Here is a 25294-nt window from a genome sequence, read left to right as displayed (position 1 = left end):
GTGGTACTCACATAGTTGGTGGCCAGGTCTGGGTGGTCTTTCTCTATGCCGTCATCCAGGATGGTGACCACAACTCCTCTCCCAGTGTAACCCTGGGACCACGCTCCCTTGGCATTCAGGTCTGCTTGGCTGGGGTTGGACTGGCGGGGAGACAGAAGAACAAGCTTTAATGAAGCCATTGTTATAGCATTATAGTATCATATAGTTTCACATGGTTTCGCCCTGATGAAGGCCAATATGGTGCTGAAACACATAGGGCATCTGTTGTTTTTTGTGTGTGAAAATGCCAATACAATATACAGATTTTTTAAAATAGTATACTTGGAGTGCCTCTGGACTATCTTCCTTTATTTCTCAGTTATATATACAGTCACAACAATAGCACAAAGCACATCCCTCTGTTAACTTCCCCAAAAATGAGAGAATGCTTAAGGACATTTGTATGACTCACATTTGACGCACGCAAGTCACATTACTCAGACAAGTAGAGCAACCATTTAAAAATGTGAGCATCAGCAAAAATACACATGAAAAGAGACCTGGGTGGCTCAGATGAAAGATGAATAGCCCTGCTAATGTAACACTGGGGGACCGTGTTGGATGTTTGACTGTGTTCATACCCTGTTGAAACCCCCTACCCTCCACACACAACCACAACACACAACCACAAACATGCATGCACGCACACACACATAGACAGGCAAAGTCACACAGCGACACACACACACACTGTGACACACAGTGTGTCACTGGGAAGTCTCTTTAGCGGGGCTAACCCGCAGAGCGTGGGGGGCTACTATAATTTCCCTGTCAGAGGAAGCAAGCCTGCAGCTGGAAATATGAATAAGTGAGAACCTGGTGAGAGCATTCGCCTTGCTCACAGGGGGAATTATAAAGCAGGGCTCCACTCTAACCAGCAGGGAGAGAGGGAAAAGAGCAGAGAAAAGGGCGGAGAGGGAGAGAGAGAAAAAGGTGAAGGAAGTGACAGAGAAAGAGTCAAATGTAGAGGTAGATAGAGTGAGGAAAAAATAGGGAAAAAGATAGGGAGAGAGAGAAAAAAAGGTAGGGTGAGAAAACGTGCTTCCCCTAGAGCTCCAGGCCACCTCCATCTCCACTTCCTCCACCCCCTGCTCCCTGCTGATCTCTCCCTACAGGGCAGGCCTCCTGCTGGGCCACGGCAGAGCAGCATCAGGGCCTTTAGTGAGGGAGCTTAATATCCCTGGCCCCAGGGCAGCCACTGTGCTGCTTATACAGACACGATTCCTATACACATGGGGCAGAATTACCATGGGACTACACAGAGGAAGGCAGTTAGCTCCTCTTTTTCTAATCATATAGAGATACAGTATAATGTGTATTTATACAGACTACGAGGAAGCAAATCTGGAAAATATATGGAGTACCAGTCAAAAGTTTGGACACTCATTCAAGGGTTTTTCTTTATTTTTACTATTTTCTACATTGTAGAATAATAGTGAAGACATCAAAACTATGAAATAACACATATGGAATCATGTAGTAACCGAAAAAGTGTTAAACAAATCAAGATATATTTTAGATTTTAGACTCTTCAAAGTAGCCACCCTTTGCCTTGATTGACAGCTTTCCACACTCTTGGCATTCTCTCAACCAGCTTCACCTGGAATGCTTTTCCAACAGTCTTGAAGGAGTTCCCACATATGCTGAGCACATGTTGGATGCTTTTCCTTCACACTGCGGTCCAACTCATCCAAATCCATCCAATCCAAGTCCTTGACATTTTCAGGATTGACTGACCTTCAAAGTAATGATGGACTATCGTTTCTCTTTGCTTATTTGAACTGTTGTTGCCATAATACGTACTTGGTCTTTTAACAAATAGGGCTATCTTCTATATAACACCCCTACCTTGTCACAACACAACTGATTGGCTCACCTGTTAATTGAAATGCATTCCAGGTGACTACCTCATGAAGCTGATTGAGAGAATGCCAAGAGGGTTGAAAGCTGCTATTTTGAAGAAACTCAAATATAAAATATATTTTGATTTGTTTAACACTTTTTTGGTTACTACATGATTTCATATGTGTTATTTCATACTTTTGATGTCTTCATTATTATTCTACAATGTAGAAAATAGAACAAATTTAAAAAAGCCCTGGAATGTGTAGGTGTGTCCAAACTTTTGACTGGTACTGTATATATATTTTTTGGGGTGTTGTTGTATTTGACCCCCTTTTTCAATCTTGTCTCATCACTGCAACTCCCCAATGGGCTCAGGAGGCAAAGGTCGAGTCATGCGTCCTCCGAAACATGACATGCCAAATCACGCTTTTTAACACCCACCCGCTTAACCAGCCAGCCACACCAATGTGTCGGAGGAAACACCATTCAACTGACGACCGGGGTCAGCCTGCAGGCGCGCCACATGGAGTCGCTGGAGCGCAATGAGCCAAGTAAAGCCCCGCCGGTCAAACCCTCTCCTAACCTGTGCACCGCCCAATGGGACTCCCTATCACGGCCGGTTGTGATACAGCCTGGGATCGAACCACGGTCTGTCGTGATGCCACTAGCACTGCGATGCAGTGCTTTAGACCGCTGCACCACCCGGGAGGCCCTGGAAACTATTTTCAATCATTAGTTTAACAGTCTATGGCAGAACCGACTACGTGCAAACTGTTTTGTCAGACAGGAAAAATAAAAGCTTTGGATACACTGTCCAAAAGGCTTGTATGCAATATCACCCTATAACATCTGCATTCATCCCAATGCAAACCATGCTAACCTCATTACAGACAAGCCACCAGTGTTTGGCTTCAGAGGGACTGTTGAACAGCCTCAAACACACAGCAGAACAGGCTTAGAGCCCTCAGCCGATTAGAGCAGTAATGCTGAATGACAGAGGTGGTTTCACAGCCTTCCATTCACAGGTGATTTGTGTCTGGCCCTGTCAATGCTGCAATTAATCCATTCCCACCATCATATGGTGCAGACTGCAGAGAGAGAGGAGGAGGATTAGGAGAAATCAAAGCATCCCTGCGCCTATGAGAGGAGGAGAGAAGGACGTATGGTCACTGTCTACTTCTGAAAGCAACAGTCCTACAGGTGTCATCATGTTTCATTTGCTATGATCTGGAGCCTTTCAAACGGAAGACACTGAGGAGCATCTTGATGAATGACACCTGGTTGATAACAGATAGAGAACGACCGATTATCGGCCAAGCCGATATACCGGGCCAATATTGGCATTTAGTCCCTCTACATAGCAAAGCTGCTGCTATTCCCGCTGCCACTCACCACCGAGCCACGAGCCCTGCACAATGCCGAGGAATGTCTAGCTGGGATAATCAGCAGCAGCAGCAAGCAGCAAGCTAGCTCATACTCCAACAGAAAGGTGTAGTATTGACAAATGGATGAATTGACACAGTGACCAAAATCAAACTCCTGTTGCAAATATTAGTTTAGTTAACTCACTAATAATAAGGCTTGTGTTGACGTGCCCGGACATGCATGCCATAAGCTAGCTAGTTAAGAAGATAGCTATGTGACCTGTTGGCAAAGATTACGATAACTAACTCTTTCATCTGTGGTGTTAGCTAGCTAGCTATATTAGCTACTATGCTAGCTAGCTGGCTAGATAAACATTGTGCTAATATATCAGATAGGAGTGAATAGCCAATATAGCTACCTAACGTTAGCTGGTTATCATTTTGACCATGCACCATTTTTGGAAACGAGCCATCTGATGGTGTAACGTTAGCTATTTACTGGTGTGCTGATCTAACCAGCAGCAATCATATCCTTCAATTCACAGTTGATAGTCGGATTAAATGATTGTCGTAATAGGGAAAGAAGGAAGTGTTTCAAAATGCCTAAATAAAGGTTGGCAATAGGTTTAGCAACCTAAGAATCTTTACTGTATGTTTATGGACTAACAAAGCTGTATAGATCAGCATGTGTGTTTTCACTTCTCAAACTATGGGCAGATTTGAGTCATTCAGACAGAACGTGCATCGTTGTTTCATATTTTTTTCTACAGTCTTTCTCCTTAGAAATTATGCACATTTAGGATCAGTAGCAAATGTCATTGAGCTAATTCTCATATTAGCAGTAAACAGCACCAAGTGATATGAGCAATGGTGAGAGAGATGGTAGAATAAGCCTATTTTTTATTACCTTTAATTAACTAGGCAAGTCAGTTAAGAACACATTCTTATTTTCAATGACAGCCTAGGAACAGTGGATTAACTGCCTTGTTCAGGGGTAGAACAACAGATTTGTACCTTGTCAGCTCGGGGATTTGATCTTGCAACCTTTTGGTTACTAGTCCAACACTCTAACCACTAGGCTACGCTGCCACCCCTATTGAGTAGTTTAGAATTTTCTTCCTGGCAGCTGAGTTATTTAGAGATGCGTCCTGACAGCTATAAAAAACACTTTTTCCCGATCACGGAAAATGACTACAATTACTAGTTTCATAAGAATCCGTGATCACGGCCTCCTTGACCCCCCAAAAATCGGTATTGGCCCTAAAAAAAATCCATATCGGTCGTTCTATAATAACAGTCTCAGTCCTGTTTATCAGCTCTCAACTTCGGCAAACTGTCCTTCCAGCGCTACCTGCAGACAATGTATTATTTCCATGTATTCATTGCCATCATGTATTCACTACACATGGGAAATGAACTTGGGCCTTGACAGTTGAAGTAAACAAAGTGAAGAGCGCTTTAGAACATTTTGAAGACATTTAACTAAATGACAGACACCCAGATGATGAGTTTTCTCAGCAGGCAGCACATCCAGCTTTCACATAAATGTCAACAAGAGGCTTACTGACTGGGGGAAATATAACCTGCTCCTCACTGAAATACTCTGATTAATACATCCTGCCTTTTCTGTATGGCAGCACGTCTCTATGTTTTAAAGGTATGAATGTGGTAAACAGCAGTGAAGTGGCAGTGAACTGCCTTAAAAGTGCACTTTAAAGGCAGAATCCCTATATCAACAGGTATCTATGTTGCGGTCTTAAACATTTTACATACTAGCATGTCAAAGGGGTGTTAAGAGGTTCTAATTCAAATAGTACAATGTGTTCAGCATAAAGAAAAACTCCTGGCTTTAGTACAGTAGAGGCTACAGTGTTCTGGGGGATCTGACTACTACTTTCACGGATCCCCCGGTACTGATGCTCATTCTGTTCACAAGTTCCGGAGGTCTACGTCACCGGTTTTCTAGGCTTCACTGAACGGGATTCATTATCATCAACCACGGACTGTCTTGTCTGATTAAACACACCTGGTTCCCATTTCCCCTGATTAGTATGTTATATATGTGCACTCTGTTCCCTATGTCTTTGTCGGTTATTGTTCCCATGTCCGTTGGTGGTGTGAGTACCTATGCGTTGGTGCAGCTTTTATGCTGCGTGCTATATATATTGTGTATTACGGGTATTGTTCCGTGGCGTTCAACGAGGTTTACCCTCACTCTTTTGTTTGGGTACAGCCCAGTGTTTTTGTATACGTGTTTGTTTTGGGTGTATTAAAAAACCCTATTGTGTAATCCTGCGCCTGTCTCCAAAATTCTTTATACCAGCGTTACAACTACCTTGCTCACCAGGTACCACTGCTGGGGGAATTTGGGGTCGGATGGTTCGGTGTAGACATCCCTCTTCTTCCTCCGCCTAGACACCTGCTGCTCCGCCCACCGCACCTAAAGAGGAACACACACACACAAACACACACACACATTAGCGTGTGTGTTTCGTCTCTCTGCTCTCTTTCTTAGAATACACATCTAAAAAATGTATTGCATCAGGTATTTAATTTTTATATTTTATGTTAAAACTAAGAAAATGATATGTGCCTCATTTGCATTAAAACATATTTGCATATATGAATACATTAACACAAAGGGGGGAAACAGCCATCAAACACTTCCTCTGTCTACCCTACCTGCACTCACCTGTGCTGTCTAGACTGCCTCATTAATTACTGTTGTTGTCATGTTCTCTTGCATAATTCAATAAGTATGTCAATAGCAGGATACCCCCGGATTAAAAATCAATACGCTTACCTCTAGATTACACCTATCTATACATACTTTACATTGTTTGTGAGATCAAACATAATACCACTATTCCGAGTGTTCATTTTCGGAAGTTGCTTTCATTACAGCGCATCTCAACTGTATTAAAGGGCCAGTGCAGTCCAAATTATTATTTTTCCTGTGTTTTGTATCATACTGTACAACAGCTGATGAAACTAACACTCAAAAAAAAAAAAATGTAATCACTATTATATCCTGATAGTTGCTGGTTGAAAATTCAATCTGCACAGGACTTTCTAATCAGCAGGTTTGCATGGGTAGGAGTTTCGGCTTGCCTGGTGTGATCACAAACCGGTAAATTGGTTAACCTCTCTTGGGGAGGTGGGACCCACGGTTCACACTATTCAACAGCCAGTGAAAAATAAGAGCGTCAAATTCAAAACCACAAAATGTCATAATTCAAAGTTCTCAAACATACGACTATTTTACACCATTTTAAAGATACACGTCTCCTTAATGTAACCACATTGTCCGATTTCAAAAAGGCTTTACGGCGAAAGCATAAAGTTAGATTATGTTAGGACAGTTCCAACACAAGAAAAACCACACAGCCATTTTCCTAGCAAGGACAGGCGTCACAAAAACCAGAAAACCAGCTAAAATTATGCAGTAACTTTTGACGATCTTCATCAGATGACACTCCTAGGACATCATGTTACACAATACATGCATTTTTTGTTCGATCAAGTTGATATTTATATCCAAAAACAGCATTTTACATTGGTGCGTGATGTTCAGAAAATATTTTGCCTCCAATACTGCCGGTGAATCAGCACAACAATTTACAAAAATACTCATCATAAACGTTGATAAAATATTAAACTGTTATTCAAAGAAATATAGATGAACATCTCCTTTATCCAACCGCTGTGACAGATTTCAAAAAAGCTTCACGGGGAAAGCACACTTTGCAATAATCTGAGTACTGCGCTCAGAAAAAGACATCAAGCAATACAGATACCTGTCATTTTGGAGTCATCTAAAATCATAAATAGCATTAGAAATATTCACTTACCTTTGATGATCTTCATCAGAAGGCACTTCCAGGAATCCCAGGTCCACAATAAATGTTGTTTTGTTCGATAAAGTCCATAATTTATGTCCAACTACCTCGTTGTTGTTTGCACGTTCAGTAAGCTACTCCAAATGTAGGAAGCTCGGCCAAAATGTCACGCCGAAAAGTCAAAAAAAGTTATATTTACGTTTGTTCAAACATGTCAAACGTTGTATAGCATCAATATTTAGGGCCTTTTTAACTTAGAACTTCAATAATATTCCAACCGGACAATTCCAATGTCTTGAAAAACGTTTTGGAACACAGCTACCCCTCACGTGAACGCGCGCCAATGAACTCATGTGTTTTCTTGAGTCAACAACTTCCAACTTCCTTTGTTGGCTCTCTGTTCACCATAGAAGCCTCAAACAACTTTCTAAAGACTGTTGACATCTAGTGGAAGCCTTAGGAAGTGCAAAAGGAACCCTAAGTCACTGTGTGTTGGATAGGAAATCACTTGAAAAAACTACAGCCTCAGATCCTCCACTTCCTGGTTGGATTTTTTCTCAGGTTTTTGCCTGCCATATGAGTTCTGTTATACTCACAGACATCATTCAAACAGTTTTAGAAACTTCAGAGTGTTTTCTATCCAAATCTACTAGTAATATGCATATTCTAGTTCCTGGGCCCGAGTAGTAGGCCGTTTAATTTGGGTACGTTTTTCGTCCAGCCGTGAAAATACTGCCCCCTACCCAAGAGAGGTTAATAGACTAATAACAAAGAGAGTTCCAAACCTCTCTGCCAATAACAGCTAGTTTTCAGTTTCCCCTTCCCACTCAGACCACTCCCAGACAGTCCTAGCAAAATTCAAGCTTTTTTTGTTGTTGCTATTTTCATGGAAAACTATTACAGTAAGGTACTTCATTGTTACCCAGAAATAGGGATGGGCATGAGTAATCAAGTTTTTGAACTAATGTTAAATATTGGTCTTTAACCAGAGATCACATTTTTTTTCAAATACTGTGTGGCAACAAAACACTAGGCACTTCTCTCTCCATGTGCACTCTCCCGCCAAAAGTATAACCAGTAGTAAAATGCAGGCTACTGTTAATCATTGCCATTACCTCATTAATCTAGAATGATTGGTGACAGTCATGTTTAGGCCGTCATTGCAAATAAGAATTTATTCTTAACTGACTGCCTAGCTAAATAAAGGTTAAATAAAAAATAACAAATAAATAATAATAATGTTTGGTTACAGTCATTTACAGTCACTAATCTAATGTTTTGCTTGAAGTTAATCTTGCATTTTACCAGAAAATTGGAGGCTACACCAAGAAAAGTACCTAGAAAAGTAGCTACACACCAGCAGACAGCAGACAGCTAATAGAATCCCAGTTCATGAAGTCTCTTCCCAGTGGAGAAGCGCAACTGACGCAAAATTAGTCTGATGTCGAGCAGAAATTACAATAAGAATATTTTCAGATATGCATTTACAAAACGCAGCAAGACATTTCTTATGCGTTTTATCAAAAGCAGGAGCAGAAAACTCGCATCACATCTTAGTGACACTGTCAGAGCCGAGCAGGTAACACAAATCATTATGGTTACAATGAATGACTCTCAAATGGCAATTGGTTTTTATTGGCTGAATATACATTTTTTATCCATTAAAAAACATAAAATTGATCAGAAATACAGCGTAGACATTGTTCATGTTGTAAATGACTATTGTAGCTGGAAATGGTTGATTTTTTTATGGAATATCTACATAGGCGTACAGAGGCCCATTATCAGCAACTAATTGACCTGCAAAACACCAGTCTCAATGTCAACAGTGAAGAGGCGACTCCGGGATGCTGGCCTTCTAGGCATGATACCTCTGTCCAATGTCTGCGTTCTTTTGTCCCTCTTAATCTTTTCTTTTTATTGGCCAGTTTGAGATATGGCTTTTTCTTTGCAACTCTGCCTAGAAGGCCAGCATCACAGAGTCGCCTCTTCACTGTTGACGTTGAGACTGGTGTTTTGCGGGTACTATTTAATGAAGCTGCCAGTTGAGGACTTGTGAGGCATCTGTTTCTCAAACTAGACACTCTAATGTACTTGTCCTCTTGCTCAGTTGTGCACCGGGGCCTCCCACTCCTCTTTCTATTCTGGTTAGAGCCAGTTTGCTGTGAAGGGAATATTACACAGCGTTGTACGAGATCTTCAGTTTCTTGGAAATTTCTCGCAGAGAATAGCCTTCATTTCTCAGAACAAGAATAGCTTGACGATTTTTAGAAGAAAGGTCTTTGTTTTTGAGCCTGTAATCGAACCCATAAATGCTGATTTTCCAGATACTCAACTAGTCTAAAGAAGGACAGTTTTATTGCTTCTTTAATTAGCACAACAGTTTTCAGCTATGCTAACATAATTGCAAAAGGGTTTTCTAATGATCAATTAGCCTTTTAAAATAATAAACTAACAAACTTTGAATGGTAGTGTAGATAGGGCAATTTAGCAATTAGAACATGTTAGTTGTAATGGTCATGATAAATTAGGCCTTGTTGTGCGATGTTAGCATATAGATAAAGGCACATTGTTGTCACCTTAGCTTGCTACATAACTTCTGAGTGATAGGAAGCACCACCACCAATCAGCCTACACCACTGCACACACACCGTCATTACTATGACTAGCATAGCCTTGTCAGCAAATGACTTTAAAAAAAGAAATTCACTTTTATTTAACCAGGTAGGCTAGTTGAGAACAAGTTCTCATTTACAACTGCGACCTGGCCAAGATAAAGCAAAGCAGTGCGACACAAACAACAACACAGAGTTACACGTGGAATAAACAAACATACAGTCAATAACACAATAGAGAAAAAGTCTATATACAGTGTGTGCAAATGAGGTAAGATAAGGGAGGTAAGGCAATAAATAGGCCATAGTGGCGAAATAATTACAATTTAGCAATTAAAAACTAGAGTGATAGATGTGCAGATGATGAAATGTGCAAGTAGAGATACTGGGGTGCAAAGGAGCAAAAAATTAAATAACAGTATGGGGATGAGGTAGTTGGATGGGCTATTTACAGATAGGCTATGTACAGCTGGTGCATAGAGTTAGTGAGGGAGATATGGGTCTCCAGCTTCAGTGATTTTTGCAATTCGTTCCATTTATTGGCAGCAGAGAACTGGAAGGAAAGGCGGCCAAAGGAGGAATTGGCTTTGGGTGCTGCTATGGTGACCAGTGAGCTGAGATAAGGCGGGGCTTTACCTAGCAAAGACTTTTAGATGACCTGGAGCCAGTGGGTTTGGTGACGGATATGTAGTGAGGGCCAGCCATAGAGGTCGCAGTGGTGGGTAGTATATGGGGTTTTGGTGATAAAATGGATGGCACTGTGATAGACTGCATCCAATTTGCTGAGTAGAGTGTTGGAGGCTATTTTGTAAATGACATCGCCAAAGTCAAGTTTCGGCAGGATAGTCAGTTTTACGAGGGCATGTTTGGCAGCATGAGTGAAGAATGCTTTGTTGCAAAATAGGAAGCCGATTCTAGATTTAATTTTGGATTGGAGATGTTTAATGTGAGTCTGGAAGGAGTGTGTACAGTCTAATCAGACACTTAGGTATTTGTAGTTGTCCACATTTTCTAAGTAAGAACAGTCCAGAGTAGTGATGCTGGATGGGTGGGCAGGTGCGGGCAGCGATTGGTTGATGAGCATGCATTTAGTTTTACGGGCATTTAAGAGCAGTTGGAGGCCACGGAAGGAGAGTTATATGGCATTGAAGCTCGTCTGGAGGTCAGTTAACACAGTGTCCAAAGAAGGGCCAGAAGTATACAGAATGGTGTCGTCTGTGTAGAGGTGGATCAGAGAATTACCAGCAGCAAGAGCGACATCATTGATGTATACAGAGAAAAGAGTCAGCCCGAGAATTGAACCCTGTGGCACCCCCAACCCTGTGACCACCTGCCAGAGGTCCGGACAACAGGCCCTCAGATTTGGTACACTGAACTCTGTCTGAGAAGTAGTTGGTGAACAAGTCGAGGCAGTCATTTGAGAAACCAAGGCTGTTGAGGCTGCTGATAAGAATGTGGTGATTGACAGAGTCGAAAGCCTTGGCCAGATCGATGGATACAGCTGCACAGTATTATCTCTTATCGATGGCGGGTATGATATCGTTTAGGACCTTGAGCGTGGCTGAGGTGCACCCATGACCAGCTCGGAAACCAGATTGCATAGCGGAGAAGGTAGGGTGGGATTCGAAATGGTCGGTGATCTGTTTGTTAACTTGGCTTTCGAAGACCTTAGAAAGGCAGGGTAGAATAGATATAGCAGTTTGGGTCTAGAGTGCCTCCCCCTTTGAAAAGGGGGATGACCACGGCAGCTTTCCAATCTTTGGGGATCTCAGACGATACAAAAGAGAGGTTGAACAGGCTAGTAATAGGTGTTGCAACAATTTCGGTGGATCATTTTAGAAAGAGAGGGTCCAGATTGTCTAGCCCTGCTGATTTGTAGGGGTCCAGATTTTGCAGCTCTTTCAGAACATCAGCTATCTGGATTTGTGTGAAGGAGAAATGGGGGAGGCTTGGGCAAGTTGCTGTGGGGGGTGCAGGGCTGTTGACCAGGGTAGGGGTGGCCAGGTGGAAAGCATGGCCAACCGTAGAAAAATGCTTCTTGAAATTCTCAATTACAGTGGATTTATCGGTGGTGACAGTGTTTCCTAGCCTCAGTGCAGTGGGCAGTTGGGAGCAGGTTCTCTTATTCTCCATGGACTTTACAGTGTCACAGAACTTTTTGGAGTTTGTGCTGCAGGATGCAAATTTCTGTTTGAAAAAGCTAGCCTTTGCTTTCCTAACTGCCTGTGTATTTTGGTTCCTAACTTCCCTGAAGAGTTGCATATCGCGGGGCTATTCGATGCTAATGCCGTACGCCACAGGATGTTTTTGTGCTGGTCAAGGGCAGTCAGGTCTGGAGTGAACCACAGACTATATCTGTTCTGTTTTAATGGGGCATGCTTATTTAAGATTGTGAGGAAAGCACGAATAACCAGGCATCGTCTACTGACGGAATGAGGTCAATATCCTTCCAGGATACTCTGGCCAGGTCGATTAGAAAGGCCTGCTCACTGAAGTGTTTTAGGGAGCGTTTGACAGTGCAGAAGGGTGGTTGTTTGACCGTAGACCTATTACGGACTGCTGTCTGAACACACACACAAATCCGATTTGGTAACTTGTAACTTGCTGTTTGGACAGTCAGTAGTTCAACATGCATTTGAACTACCGACTGTCCCGACTGTCCAAACAGCAAGTTACAAGAGACCAAATCAGATTTGTGTGTGTTTAGACAGTAGTCATTTGCTGACAAGGCTACGCTAGTAACAACGGGAGTGTGTGCAGTGGTGTAGGCTGATTGGTGGTGGTGCTTGTGTTTCCTATCACTCAGAAAAAGCAAGCTAAGGTGACAACAATGCCTGCCATGAACGTTTCCCAGTTGCATTGAATGTTCAAAATCATAGGGTAAGAACACTTTTAAAGCCTCCAAGGATAACATGATCCAACTTTCAAAACAAATCCTTTTTGGATAGCCACAGTAGTCAATTAGCTAGGTAGGTAGCTGTTTTTGGCTAGCCACAGCAGTCAACTAGCTAGTTAGGTAGCTGTTTTTGGTAGCCATAGCAGTCAACTAGCTAGCTCGGTAGCTGTTTAGCTTTCTCGCACATTCACTAATTTGTTTGTAAACAATTAGCTACCACATGTTCTTGTTAAACTGTCAACAGAGTAGTTAGCAAGCAACAAGATATGCAGAATAACATAATAAACATGATTTGACCGTTCAGACACAAATCACATGGCCAGGAATCAGATTTGTATATGACTTCAAACTTCCTATGAAGGTGGTTTGAAACGTGGCTTGATCTGATTCCATGTGTTTTTTGGCTGTTCAGACTGCAGGAAAAATAACAGATTCAAATCAGATATGCAAATAAATAGGATTTGAGTAACTTCAAACTGCCAATGTGAACAAGGCTTTATAGATTCAACGGAAAGACAATGTATCCCATTCAGCCATTACCAGAGTGTGTTTGACAGCTCATTACAAACATTTCTGCGGTGATAACATTAACGGGGAAAAATCACAGGCACAAGCAAGAGTATGAAAGAGTCACAGGTGTAAAGTGAAAGCAATCAATCCAACGAGATTTAAGTGAAAAGTGGATTTTGTACCCCTCAAACACAGGAAATAGATTGCTGAAAAAGACAGATCCTCAGGTAGGCCTGGTTTCTAATGATGGGCTGCTAGACACACTGTGTCTCCTCTCTGATCCTCATATCTGGCTTATGGAGAGAGGAGATACATAATCCATAATGCCACTGCCACAGCCTCCAGACACACTGCACTGTGTATGTGTGTGTGTAATAGCTACTGACAACTCCACAGGGAGAGAGGAGATTGGAGAGAGTGGAAATGAAAATATCCCCTCCTAAGTATGCAATAAGTAACAGTGAGGTTTGTTAACCTGTTGGGGTGTAGGGGGCAGTATTTTCACGGCCGGTTGAAAAAACGTACCTAAATTAAACGGGTTACTACTCTTGCCCAGAAACTAGAATATGCATATTATTAGTAGATTTGGATAGAAAACACTCTGAAGTTTCTAAAACTGTTTGAATGGTGTCTGTGAGTATAACATAACTCATATGGCAGGCAAACACCTGAGTAAAATCCAACCAGGAAGTGGAAAGTCTGAGAATTGTAGTTCTTCTTTTGATTCTCTATCGAAACTACAGTTTCTGTGGGGTCACGTTGCACTTCCTAAGGCTTCCATTGGCTGTCAACAGCCTTCAGAAAGTGGTTTGAGAATTCTCCTGTCACTGGGCAGAGTACAGGAGCTCAGTCAATCAGTGGACTGCCTGGAGACAAAGGGATTGGATATGCTCGATCCCGCGAGCGCGCCGTTCCTTCTTTTTCTTCTTGAATGAATATGCTATTGTCCGGTTGGAATATTATCGCAATTTTCCGTTAAAAATACCATAAAGATTGATTTTAAACAGCATTTGACATGCTTCTAAGTACGGTAATGGAACGTTTTGACTTTTCGTCTCTGGTTACGCGCTTGCGCCTTATGCCTTTGGATAAGTGATCTGTACGCACGAACAAAACTGAGGTATTTGGACATAAATATGGATTATTTCGAACAAAAACAAAATTTCTTGTGGAAGTAGCAGTCCTGGGAGTGCTTTCTGACGAAGATCAGCAAAGGTAAGACAATATTTCTAATACTAATTCTGAGTTTAGGTTGCCCCGAACTTGGCGGGTGTCTGTATAGCTTGCTGTGATGGCGAGCTATGTACTCAGAATATTGAAAAATGTGCTTTCTCCGTAAAGCTATTTTAAAATCTGACACAGCGGTTGCATCCAGGAGTAGTCTATCTATAATTCTTTAAATAATTGTTATATATTTTGTCAACGTTTATGATGAGTATTTTTGTAAATTGATGTGCACATTCACCAGCAGTTTTGGTGGGAATACATATTCTGAACATCACGCGCCAATGTAAAATGCTGTTTTTGGATATAAATATGAACTTTATCAAACAAAACATACATGTATTGTATAACATAATGTCCTAGGAGTGTCATCTGATGAAGATCGTCATAGGTTAGTGCTTCATTTAGCTGTGTTAAGGGTTTTATTGACACATGTCCTTGCTTGGAAAATGGCTGTGTGATTATTTTTGTCTATGTACTCTCCTAACATAATCTAATGTTTTGCTTTCGCTGTAAAGCCTTTTTGAAATCGGACAATGTGGTTACATCAAGGAGAAGTGTATCTTTAAAATGGTGTAAAATAGTTGTATGTTTGAGAAAGTTGAATTATGACATTTTGTTGTTTTGAATTTGCCGCCCTGATATTTCACTGGCTGTGTCCCGCAGGTGGGACGCTAGGTGGGTCCCACGTAGCCCATAGAAGTTAAGACAGAATAAAAAAGCTGCCCCGAAAACAAATAGATTTCATCCATCCCTCACGGTGAGAGAGAGAGTGAGTATAAGAGAGGAGGGAGAGAAAAGATGACAAAAAGTCTCTGGTTTAATGGCGGGGGTTATGCGATTCTGCCAATGTCATCTTTGCAGTGTGTGATTATTCAAAGCGAATGGAGCTAAGCGGTGTGTCAGCCAGGCAGGGCTGAAGACACAAGACAATGGGAGGAATGGGTGAGACAGGTCCAGGATTACACTGAGAGGATCTAGCGGAAGCTTTCCATGCACTAATTTACCTAAGCCTTACATTATAGTCACCAACCTATAGACCGTCATCCCTCCTCTGTATTACGCCACTTTCAGCAAAAACATTTAGTTAATTAATATTTAGATGAAACCATATTTAATACATCCATCTTGGGGAAAACACAAATCCAACACACACTGAATGTGTTTTATTCAGAACAGGTGTGCACGCACCCACACACATTTGACCCTTTCTAAAGTGTCTAAAGTGTATTGCAGTGGTCGCTGTCTGCCAGAGTGCCCATGGCCTGGCTTTGCTTTGGGCAGGATTTGTTAGAGTGAGGTTGCCCTGGACAAGCTGTTCCCCAGCCTGAACCCTGCTCACCTGCAGCCTGGGGTTAACTAAAGTATATGTGTGTGTGACCAGGTTGAAGTTGCCCTTTGAAACTGTCTAAAGAGTCCTCCTGAATGAGCATATGGATTGTGAAAGAAAAATGGCATATTTACCTGGTTCATTTTATATTAATGGTTAACAATTGATATTTAACTAATAGCAAGACATTTCTGTCCTACTAGTGTCTGTGTTTTTAAGGTCTCCACTCTAGTTCCCTGCAGCTAATCTGGGCGTATGGTCACTGGAGATGGCTTGAGCTGACAAATGGGTTAAAGACTGCATTACAGAGACAAGAATGTGTTTTACTTGAGATAGCTTAGGTGTAGAACAATCCCTCATTGTCTCAAAATCATTTCGGAAACTAAGCCAGGGTGGGGTTAAGACAACCCACATGCAGATAATGACAGGATGGACCCAGAGTGGTTTATGATGCGCCAATCTGCATGAGGGGGGTTGAGCCAACCATGACTGAGCATTGTTAGTGTCAGCTATATATAGTACTCTGCATTTGTGTAAAGGTTAGGTTACTCGGTCCAACACTCAAGGGTGGGGGGTCGACCAGCCTCATTATTTCAATAATTAATCGATATTAAATAAAGATGATTGTTTGAATAAGTAACCAAACCACTCTCAGAACTGAATTTCCACGACAGGATATATACAGGAAACCACTCTTTACCTCAAATTACAGTAGTAGTATATACAGTGCATTCAGAAAGAATTCAGACCCCTTGACTTTTTACAGATTTGTTGTTACAGCCTTATTCTAAAATTGATTAAATAATATTTTTCTCTCATCAATCTACACACAATACCCTATAAAGACAAAGCGAAAAAAGGTTTTGGATTTTTTTGCTAATTTATTAAAAATAAATAACAGAAATACCTTATTACACAAGTATTCAGCCCCTTTGCTGTGAGACTCAAAATTGAGCTCAGGTGCATCCGGTTTTCATTGATCATCCTTGAGATGTTTCTACAACTTGATTGGAGTCCACCAGTCGTAAATTCAATTGATGGGACATGATTTGGAATGGCACATACCTGTCTATATAAGGTCCCACAGTTGACAGTGCATGTCAGAGCAAAAACCAAGTTATGAGCTCGTAGGATTTGTCCGTAGAGCTCTGAGAGAGGATTGTGTCGAGACACAGATCTGGGGAACGGGTACCAAAATACGTCTGCAGCATTGAAGGTCCCCAAGAACACAGTGGCCTCCATCACTCTTAAACGGAAGAAGTTGGTCCCTTTCCTTGTTCGGGCAGCGTTCGGCGGTCAACGTCGCCGATCTTCTAGCCATCACCGATCCACTTTTCATTTTCCATTGGTTTTGTCTTGTCTTCCATCACACCTGGTTCCAATTCCATCAATTACATGTTGTGTATTTAACCCTCTGTTCCCCCCCATGTCCTTGTCCGTAATTGTTTCTTGTAGTGCTGTTGCACGGTATTCTGGTATTTACCGGGTTTTGTTTGACCCATTTCATGTATTGTTCTGTTGACGGTGGTTTATGTTTATTAAACGACACCGTTGTAAATCAGTTTTCACTCTCCTGCGCCTGACTTCTCTGCCGCCAGTACGCACCGCATTACAGAATTACGTACCAAAACTATGGAGTCAGCAGGAGCAGGTACCCCGGGTATAGGGGTGGAGGAGCGCGTCCGGGAGCACGCAGCAATACTCCAACATCTTGGCACCACCATGGACCGCGTTGTCCAGACAATGGACCGCTGGGAGAGACAGGGAGTTGTTCCAGCACCTCCACCAGCACAACCGGGGTCTCCCCTGAGCGCCCCTCTTCCTCCTGGTCCCAGTGGGATTCGTCTCTCCCTACCCCAGGAATATGATGGGAAGGCTGCGAACTGCCAGGGGTTCCTTTTACAACTGGACCTATACCTGGCAACCGTCCACCCGGCTCGTGAGGGTGTCCGCCCTCGTCTCGTGCCTCACCGGGAAAGCCCTGGAGTGGGCCAACGCCGTGTGGAGAGAGGGAGATGCGGCGTTGGACCAGTTTGAGGAGTTTACCCTCCGTTTCCGGGCAGTCTTCGACCACCCGCCCGAGGGTAGAGTGGCGGGTGAGCGCCTCTTCCATCTGAGGCAGGAGACGAGGAGCGCCCAGGAGTTCGCCCTGGAGTTTAGGACCCTGGCTTCCGGCGCGGGATGGAACGACAGCGCCCTGATCGACCATTACCGCTGCAGTCTGCGCGAGGACGTCCGTCGGGAGTTGGCCTGCAGAGACACCACCCTCACGTTCGACCAGCTGGTGGACCTGTCCATCCGGCTGGACAACCTGCTGGCTACCCGCGGACGTTCAGATCGGGGTCTGGTGGTTCCATACCCCCGCACCGCCTCTCCGATACCTATGGAGCTGGGAGGGGCGGTGCGCAGGGAGACCGGAGGGGGTTCCAGCTTGTGCACCATCTGTGGCCGCAGAGGTCACACTGCCAGTCGGTGCCGGGTTGGTTCCTCTGGGGATCGAGGCAGCAGGCAGGGCGCTCTGGCTACACCCCAGGTGAGCCGGCACCATTCTCACCCAGAGCCCTCTGTTGCTTATATGTTTGTCTATGTCACTTTTTCTGAGTTTTCCCCGCATTCCCAGCATAAGGCGCTCGTCGATTCAGGCGCGTCTGGGAAATTTATAGATAGATCGTTCGCCCATAGTTTAGGGATCCCCATTGTTCCCGTGGCTGTGCCCTTTCCCGTTCACGCCTTAGATAGTCGACGATTAGGGTCAGGTTTGATCAGGGAGGCCACCGCTCCTCTGGGCATGGTGACGCAGGGAGGGCACAAGGAGAGAATTAGTCTCTTCCTTATTGACTCTCCTGCGATTCCCATGGTGCTAGGCCTACCCTGGTTAGTTTGTCATGACCCCACTGTTTTTTGGCCACAGAGGGCTTTCCCGGAGTGGTCGCGGGAGTGCTCGGGAGGTGTTTAGGGGTTTCCGTTGGTGCTACTATGGTGGAAAGTCCAGACCAGGTCTCCACCATGCGCATTCCCCCTTAATATGCCGATTTGGCTCTCGCCTTCTCTAAAAAGAAGGCGACTCAATTACCACCCCATCGACGGGGCAATTGTGCGCTAAATCTCCTGGTAGATGCTGCACTTCCCAGGAGTCACGTGTATCCCCTCTCACAGGCGGAGGCGGAGGCTATGGAAACATATGTCTCCGAATCCCTGCGTCAGGGGTACGTTTGGTCCTCTACTTCACCCATCTCCTCGAGTTTCTTTTTTGTGAAGAAGAAGGAGGGAGGTCTGCGCCCGTGTATTGACTATCGGGGTCTGAACCAGATCACGGTGAGGTATAGTTACCCGCTACCACTCATTGCCACAGCGATTGAGTCAATGCACAGGGTGCGCTTCTTCACCAAACTAGATCTCAGGAGCGCTTACAACCTGGTGCGTATCCGGGAGGGAGACGAGTGGAAGACGGCTTTCAGTACCACCTCAGGGCACTATGAGTACCTCGTCATGCCGTACGGGTTGATGAATACGCCATCAGTCTTCCAAGCCTTTGTAGACAAGATTTTCAGGGACCTGCACGGGCAGGGTGTAGTAGTGTATATTGATGACATTCTCATGTACTCCGCTACACGTGCCGAGCATGTGTCCCTGGTGTGCAGGGTGCTTGGTCGCCTGTTGGAGCATGACCTGTACATCAAGGTTGAGAAATGCTTGTTTTTCCAGCAGTCCGTCTCCTTCCTAGGGTATCGCATTTCCACCTCAGGGGTGGAGATAGAGAGTGACCGCATTTCAGCCGTGCGTAATTGGCTGACTCCCACCACGGTAAAGGAGGTGCAGCGGTTCTTAGGGTTTGCCAACTACTACCGGAGGTTTATCCGGGGTTTTGGTCAGGTAGCGGCTCCCATTACCTCACTGCTGAAGGGGGGCCCGGTGCGTTTGCAGTGGTCGGCTGAGGCGGACAGGGCTTTTAGTCACCTGAGGGCTCTGTTTACCTCGGCTCCCGTGTCGGCGCATCCGGATCCCTCTTTGGCGTTCATAGTGGAGGTGGACGCATCCGAGGCTGGGATAGGAGCTGTGCTCTCTCAGCAGAGCGAAACTATGACGTGGGGGACCGGGAGCTGTTGGCTGTCGTCAGGGCCTTGAAGGTGTGGAGACATTGGCTTAAGGGGGCTAGACACCCTTTTCTCATCTGGACTGACCACTGCAATCTGGAGTACATCCGGGCAGCGAGGAAACTGAACCCTCACCAGGCAAGGTGGGCCATGTTTTTCACCCGTTTTGTGTTTACCCTTTCCTACAGACTAGGCTCCCAGAACGTGAAGGCAGACGGATTGTCCCGGCTGTATGACACAGAGGAGCGGCCCATGGATCCCACTCCCATACTCCCCGCCTCCTGCCTGGTGGCGCCGGTAGTGTGGGAGCTGGACACGGACATAGAGCAGGCGTTACGTGCAGAGCCCGCTCCCATCCAGTGTCCCGCTGGGCGTCTGTATGTCCCGTCTGCTGTTCGTGACTGGTTGATCTCTTGGGCCCACATGTCACCCTCCTCTGGTCATCCTGGGATCGGTCGGACAGTGCGCTGTTTGAGTGGGAGGTACTGGTGGCCTACCTTGGCTAAGGACGTGAGGGTTTATGTTTCCTCCTGCTCTGTGTGCGCCCAGTGTAAGGCTCCTAGGCACCTGCTCAGAGGTAAGCTACACCACTTACCCGTTCCACAGCGGCCTTGGTCGCACCTGTCGGTGGATTTTCTGACTGATCTTCCACCCTCACAGGGTAACACCGCGATCCTGGTCGTTGTGGATCGTTTCTCTAAGTCCTGTCGTCTCCTCCCTCTGCCCGGTCTCCTACGGCCCTACAGACTGCGGAGGCCTTGTTTACACACGTCTTCCGGCACTACGGGGTGCCTGAGGATATAGTGTCTGATCGGAGTCCCCAGTTCACGTCTAGGGTCTGGAAGGCGTTCATGGAACGTCTGGGGGTCTCAATCAGCCTTACTTCAGGGTTTCACCCCGAGAGTAATGGGCAGGTGGAGAGAGTGAACCAGGATGTGGGTAGGTTTCTGCGGTCCTATTGCCAGGACCGGCCAGGTGTGTGGGCGGCATTCGTTCCCTGGGCCGAGATGGCACAGAACTCGCTTCGCCACTCCTCCACTAACCTCTCTCCCTTACAGTGCGTACTGGGGTACCAGCCAGTTCCGGCGCCTTGGCATCAGAGTCAGACCGAGGTTCCTGCAGTGGATGACTGGTTCAGGTGCGTGGAGGAGACATGGGAAGCTGTCCGTGTTCACCTTCAGCAGGCCGTGATGCGCCAAAAGGAGAATGCAGATCGCCTGCCCTGCCGGAAGCTGGGTCCGCGGTTTGTGGGGCCATTTAAAGTCCTGAGGAGAGTGAACGAGGTTTGTTATAGGTTACAGCTTCCACCAGATTACCGTATTAACCCCTCGTTCCATGTGTCTCTCCTCAGGCCAGTGGTGGCTGGCCCGCTCCAGGAGTCTGAGGTGCGGGAGGTTCCCCCGCCCCCTCTGGACATCGGGGGGGCCCTGGCGTACTCCGTTTGCTCCATACGGGATTCAAGGCGTCGGGCGAGGGGCCTTCAGTACCTCGTGGAGTGGGACAGGTACGGTCCGGAGGAGAGGTGCTGGGTTCCGGTCGAGGTTGGACCCTTGGATGTGTTGGACCCTTCAATGCTGCAGGAGTTCCACCGTCTTCGTCCGGATCGCCCTGCGCCTCGCCCTCCGGGTCGTCCCCGAGGCCGGTGTCCATGCGCTGCTGGAGCCGCGTGTCAAGGGGGGGGGGGGACGGACGGACTGTCACGACTTCCGCCGAAGTTGGTCCCTCTCCTTGTTCGGGCAGCGTTCGGCGGTCGACGCCGCCGATCTTCTAGCCATCACCGATCCACTTTTCATTTTCCATAGGTTTTGTCTTGTCTTCCATCACACCTGGTTCCAATTCCATCAATTACATGTTGTGTATTTAACCCTCTGTTCCCCCCCATGTCCTTGTCCGTAATTGTTTCTTGTAGTGCTGTTGCACGGTATTCTGGTATTTACCGGGTTTTGTTTGACCCATTTCATGTATTGTTCTGTTGACGGTGGTTTATGTTTATTAAACGACACCGTTGGAAATCAGTTTTCGCTCTCCTGCGCCTGACTTCTCTGCTGCAAGTACGCACCGCATTACACTTCCTAGAGCTGGCCGCCTGGCCAAACTGAGCAATCGGGGAGAAGGGCCTTGGTCAGGGAGGTGACCAAGAACCCGATGGTCACTCTGACAGAGCTCCAAAGAACCTTCTAGAAGAACAAACATCTCTACAGCACTTCACCAATCAGGCCTTAAAGGTAGAGTGGCCAAATGAAAGCCACTCCTCAGTAAAATAGGCACCTAAGGACTCTCAGACCATGAGAAACAAGATTTTCTGGTCTGATGAAACCAAGATTGAACTATTTGGCCTGAATGAAAAGCGTCACGTCTGGAGGAAACCTGGCTCCATCCCTATGGTGAAGCTGTAGGGATGTTTTTCAGCAGCAGGGACTGGGAGACTAGTCAGGATCGAGGGAAAGATGAACAGAGAAAAGTACAGAGAGATCCTTGATGAAAACCTGCTCCAGAGCGTTCAGGAACTCAGATTGGGGCTAAGGTTCACCTTCCAACAGGACAACGTCCATAAGCACACAGCCAAGACAACGCAGTAGTGGCTTCGGGACAAGTCTCTGAATGTCCTTGAGTGGCCCAGCCAGAGCCCGGACATGAACCCGATCCAACATCTCTGTAGAGACCTGAAAATAACTGTGCAGCGATACTCCCCATCCAACCTGACAGAGCTTGAGAGGATCTGCAGAGAAGAATAGGACAAATCCCCCAAATAAAGGTGTGACAAGCTTATAGCGTCATACCCAAGAAGACTCAAGGCTGTAATCACTGCCAAAGGCGCTTCAACAAAGTATTGAGTAAAGGGTCTGAATACTTATGTAAATGTGATAATTCCATTTTTTATTTTTAATACATTGTAATACATTGTAAACATTTCTAAAAACCTGTTTTTGCTTTATCATTATGGGGTATTGTGTGTAGATTGATGAGGGGAAAATAACTATTGAATCAAGTTTAGAATAAGGTTGTAACGTAACAAAATGTGGAAAAAGTCTGAATACATTTCCGGAATGCACTATATTGTATATATGAAGTAAGACTGATTTCTACCGAAATACCAAAGCACCCTAAGTTAGATGGATTCCTGCCTCCATCTCCCTCTCTCATTCCTTCCTTTCTCATCTGATCTCCCCATCGTATTACTTTCTCACAGATCTTATTTCTCCAGTTATCTTTAACGCCTACTGTATCTTATTGCTTTTTGAATGTAATCTTCACTGAGCTTCCAGCTAGACTGACACCCACAGCTTTCTATAGCTTATCATAGCCTAGTGGCTCACTGTCCACTTAGGTTGACATAGCTACGCCTGGGTGAAAGCTCCTCTCTCTTTCTGGAAAAGGGCAGAAAAGCCTGAAGAAAGGAATAGATACCTGCACTGTTGACAGCTCCTGTATACTGTTTCTAATTGCAACAAGCGTCTACATCAGTTTTTCTTCCTCTGTTTTTTTTGGGCTCCGCATCAGGAAATCTGCTGGATGTACATACACTACTTTTCAAGAATTCGACCCTGGCTAGGAGGGACAGCTAGCTGCAGATGGTTCACGGCACACCTGTTTTCACTTCAAATCAAATCAAATTTTATTGGTCACATACACATGGTTAGAAGATGTTATTGCGAGTGTAGCGAAATGCTTGCATACTTTTTTTTATACACTTTATAACTATGTCCCCAGTGTTTAGCTACCCTGCAGACAAGGTCACCTACCTCCATCTCCTCATCCAAACAACACAGTTCTGCCTGTAACTAGAATGCAGAATGCAGAATGCAGAATGAGCGCACGCTAGAGGAACTGAACTTGACAAGTAGCGTTTTGATGCAGAATTATGCTGGAGGATTTGAATTGAACAAGCTGACTTTCAGGTAAAAAAAGACTAGTTCTCTCGAGCTGAGAGAGCTGAGAGCTCAGTTACAGCCAGCTGCCTAAATGAAGCTTACTCCTCGAGCTGTGAACGTCTTTGTGTAACAGATGGGCCAATGTCTGGATTCCTCTTCTCATTAACATTTGGATAAAAACAATGCTTTTACAAGACGCGCCGCAAAATGAGAACGCAAACACACAGACCAGCTGTCGTTGTTGTGTTGTTTGGAGGAAGATTTGCATATTTATGACTCCACACACCTGGGGGGAGGTCAGAACAGAAGCATATGGATGGAAGTGTGTAAAGCTGTTGATATAGGGAACGGTATGTAGAGAGTTTGACAAACTGTCATCCATGATGGCACCAAACGTTTCATGACAGAAACGTTCTTATTTGCATTTTTACTTGTAGGCCTAATTGTTTTGGAACATATGTTGGCAACATGGCACGCACTTGAGTAGTGAAGATTTGGCAAACCTTGCTTTATGGTGCATTGGCTGTGTACAGTTAACTACCTGTGGTTCCTTCTGTAGTCGTACGTGTGTTCCCCTGTGGCCTGATAGGGATCTCTTCACCACGGTGTGATGCCGGAAGTGATAATAACCCCCAAACACCTGCAGACACAGAAAAAGAACATTGAGACACTGATATGCAGTCCCAATGAAAACCAAAGATACATATCGATAGCACTAGCGCACCCTTGTACACACGTATACACACGTGCACGCAAACACACAATACATTTTCAGATCGCTAGAGACAGACAAATCAATTTCATAAAACGGTTACATTTGGATCCTGGATGCTGATGGTTGATAGCAGGGAGTGCCTGTTAACAGTTCCATTACATGTATCAATGTGCATCCACTGTCCCACAGCCCAGCCAGGCATCCATAAACTTAATCTCCCTTGGAAAAAAGGGTCTTGACATTATTTCCCCATGCTCCCTGCCTAGTATTTGGTTTGGTACAGCGGGGGTTAATATAAGCCTCGCTGTGTGCTCATCCGACCCATACAGAAAGCCACCGTTTTTTTTATCTCCGCCGTGCCATGCATATGAACGTTATGAAACTGACAGCTTCTGTGATCCAGGCGAATTCATTTATCAAGATCACTATAATAGATATAGCCAAAGAATAGCAAATAGAAACAAAGGTAAAACAAACGAAAATGCACATTGTTTGCTGTCATTTCAGCTGCTTGATGTGATTGTGTGTTTGCTAGCTAGCTACCTAGCCAACTAAAGCTAAGGAAAAGTAAAGTTAGCCTAGTTATCCTCCATAACAGTGCTTATAAAAAGTCTACACCCCCTTGAACGTTTTTCACATTTTGTTGAGTTACACTGCTTGTGTGAATGGACCACTTCAGGTTGTCAGTGATGTGCATGCCGAGAAACTTGAAGCTTTTCAACCTCTCCACTGCAGCTCGTTAATTTGAGGAGCTTGCTCTCTCTATGATCAGCGCTTTTGTTTTGTTGACATTGAGGGAGAGGTTATTTTTCTGGTACCGCTTTGCCAGGGACCTCACCTCCTCCTTTTTGTCTTGTCGTTGTTGGTAATCAGGCCTACCATGGTTGTGTCGTCTGCAAACTTAATGATTGAGTTGGAGACGTGCGTAACCACACAAGGAGTACAGGATGG

General features: G+C 44.8%; 1 protein-coding gene across 2 annotated transcripts in view; it reads right to left on the bottom strand.

Moving 5' to 3' along the window:
• Nucleotides 1-25294, bottom strand: part of furinb (furin (paired basic amino acid cleaving enzyme) b) — a 220006-nt gene that overhangs the window by 77658 nt on the left and 117054 nt on the right. The window contains exons 3-5 of one of the 2 annotated variants that reach the window (XM_014125103.3): nt 24170-24268; nt 5593-5688; nt 12-140 (exon numbers count right to left, since the gene is read on the bottom strand). In XM_014125103.3, coding sequence (XP_013980578.3) covers nt 12-140; nt 5593-5688; nt 24170-24268 — 324 coding nt within the window. Of the gene's footprint in view, nt 1-11; nt 141-5583; nt 5689-24169; nt 24269-25294 lie in introns of both variants that reach the window. The other variant, XM_082957299.1, reaches the window with a different exon arrangement.

Source organism: Salmo salar, chromosome 10 (genome assembly GCF_965601325.2).
Source record: "Salmo salar chromosome 10, fSalSal1, whole genome shotgun sequence".
Classification (NCBI taxonomy): Eukaryota; Metazoa; Chordata; class Actinopteri; order Salmoniformes; family Salmonidae; genus Salmo; species Salmo salar.
The sequence above is the reverse complement of the archived record's forward strand: the minus strand, read 5'-3'. Positions and strand labels throughout refer to the sequence as shown.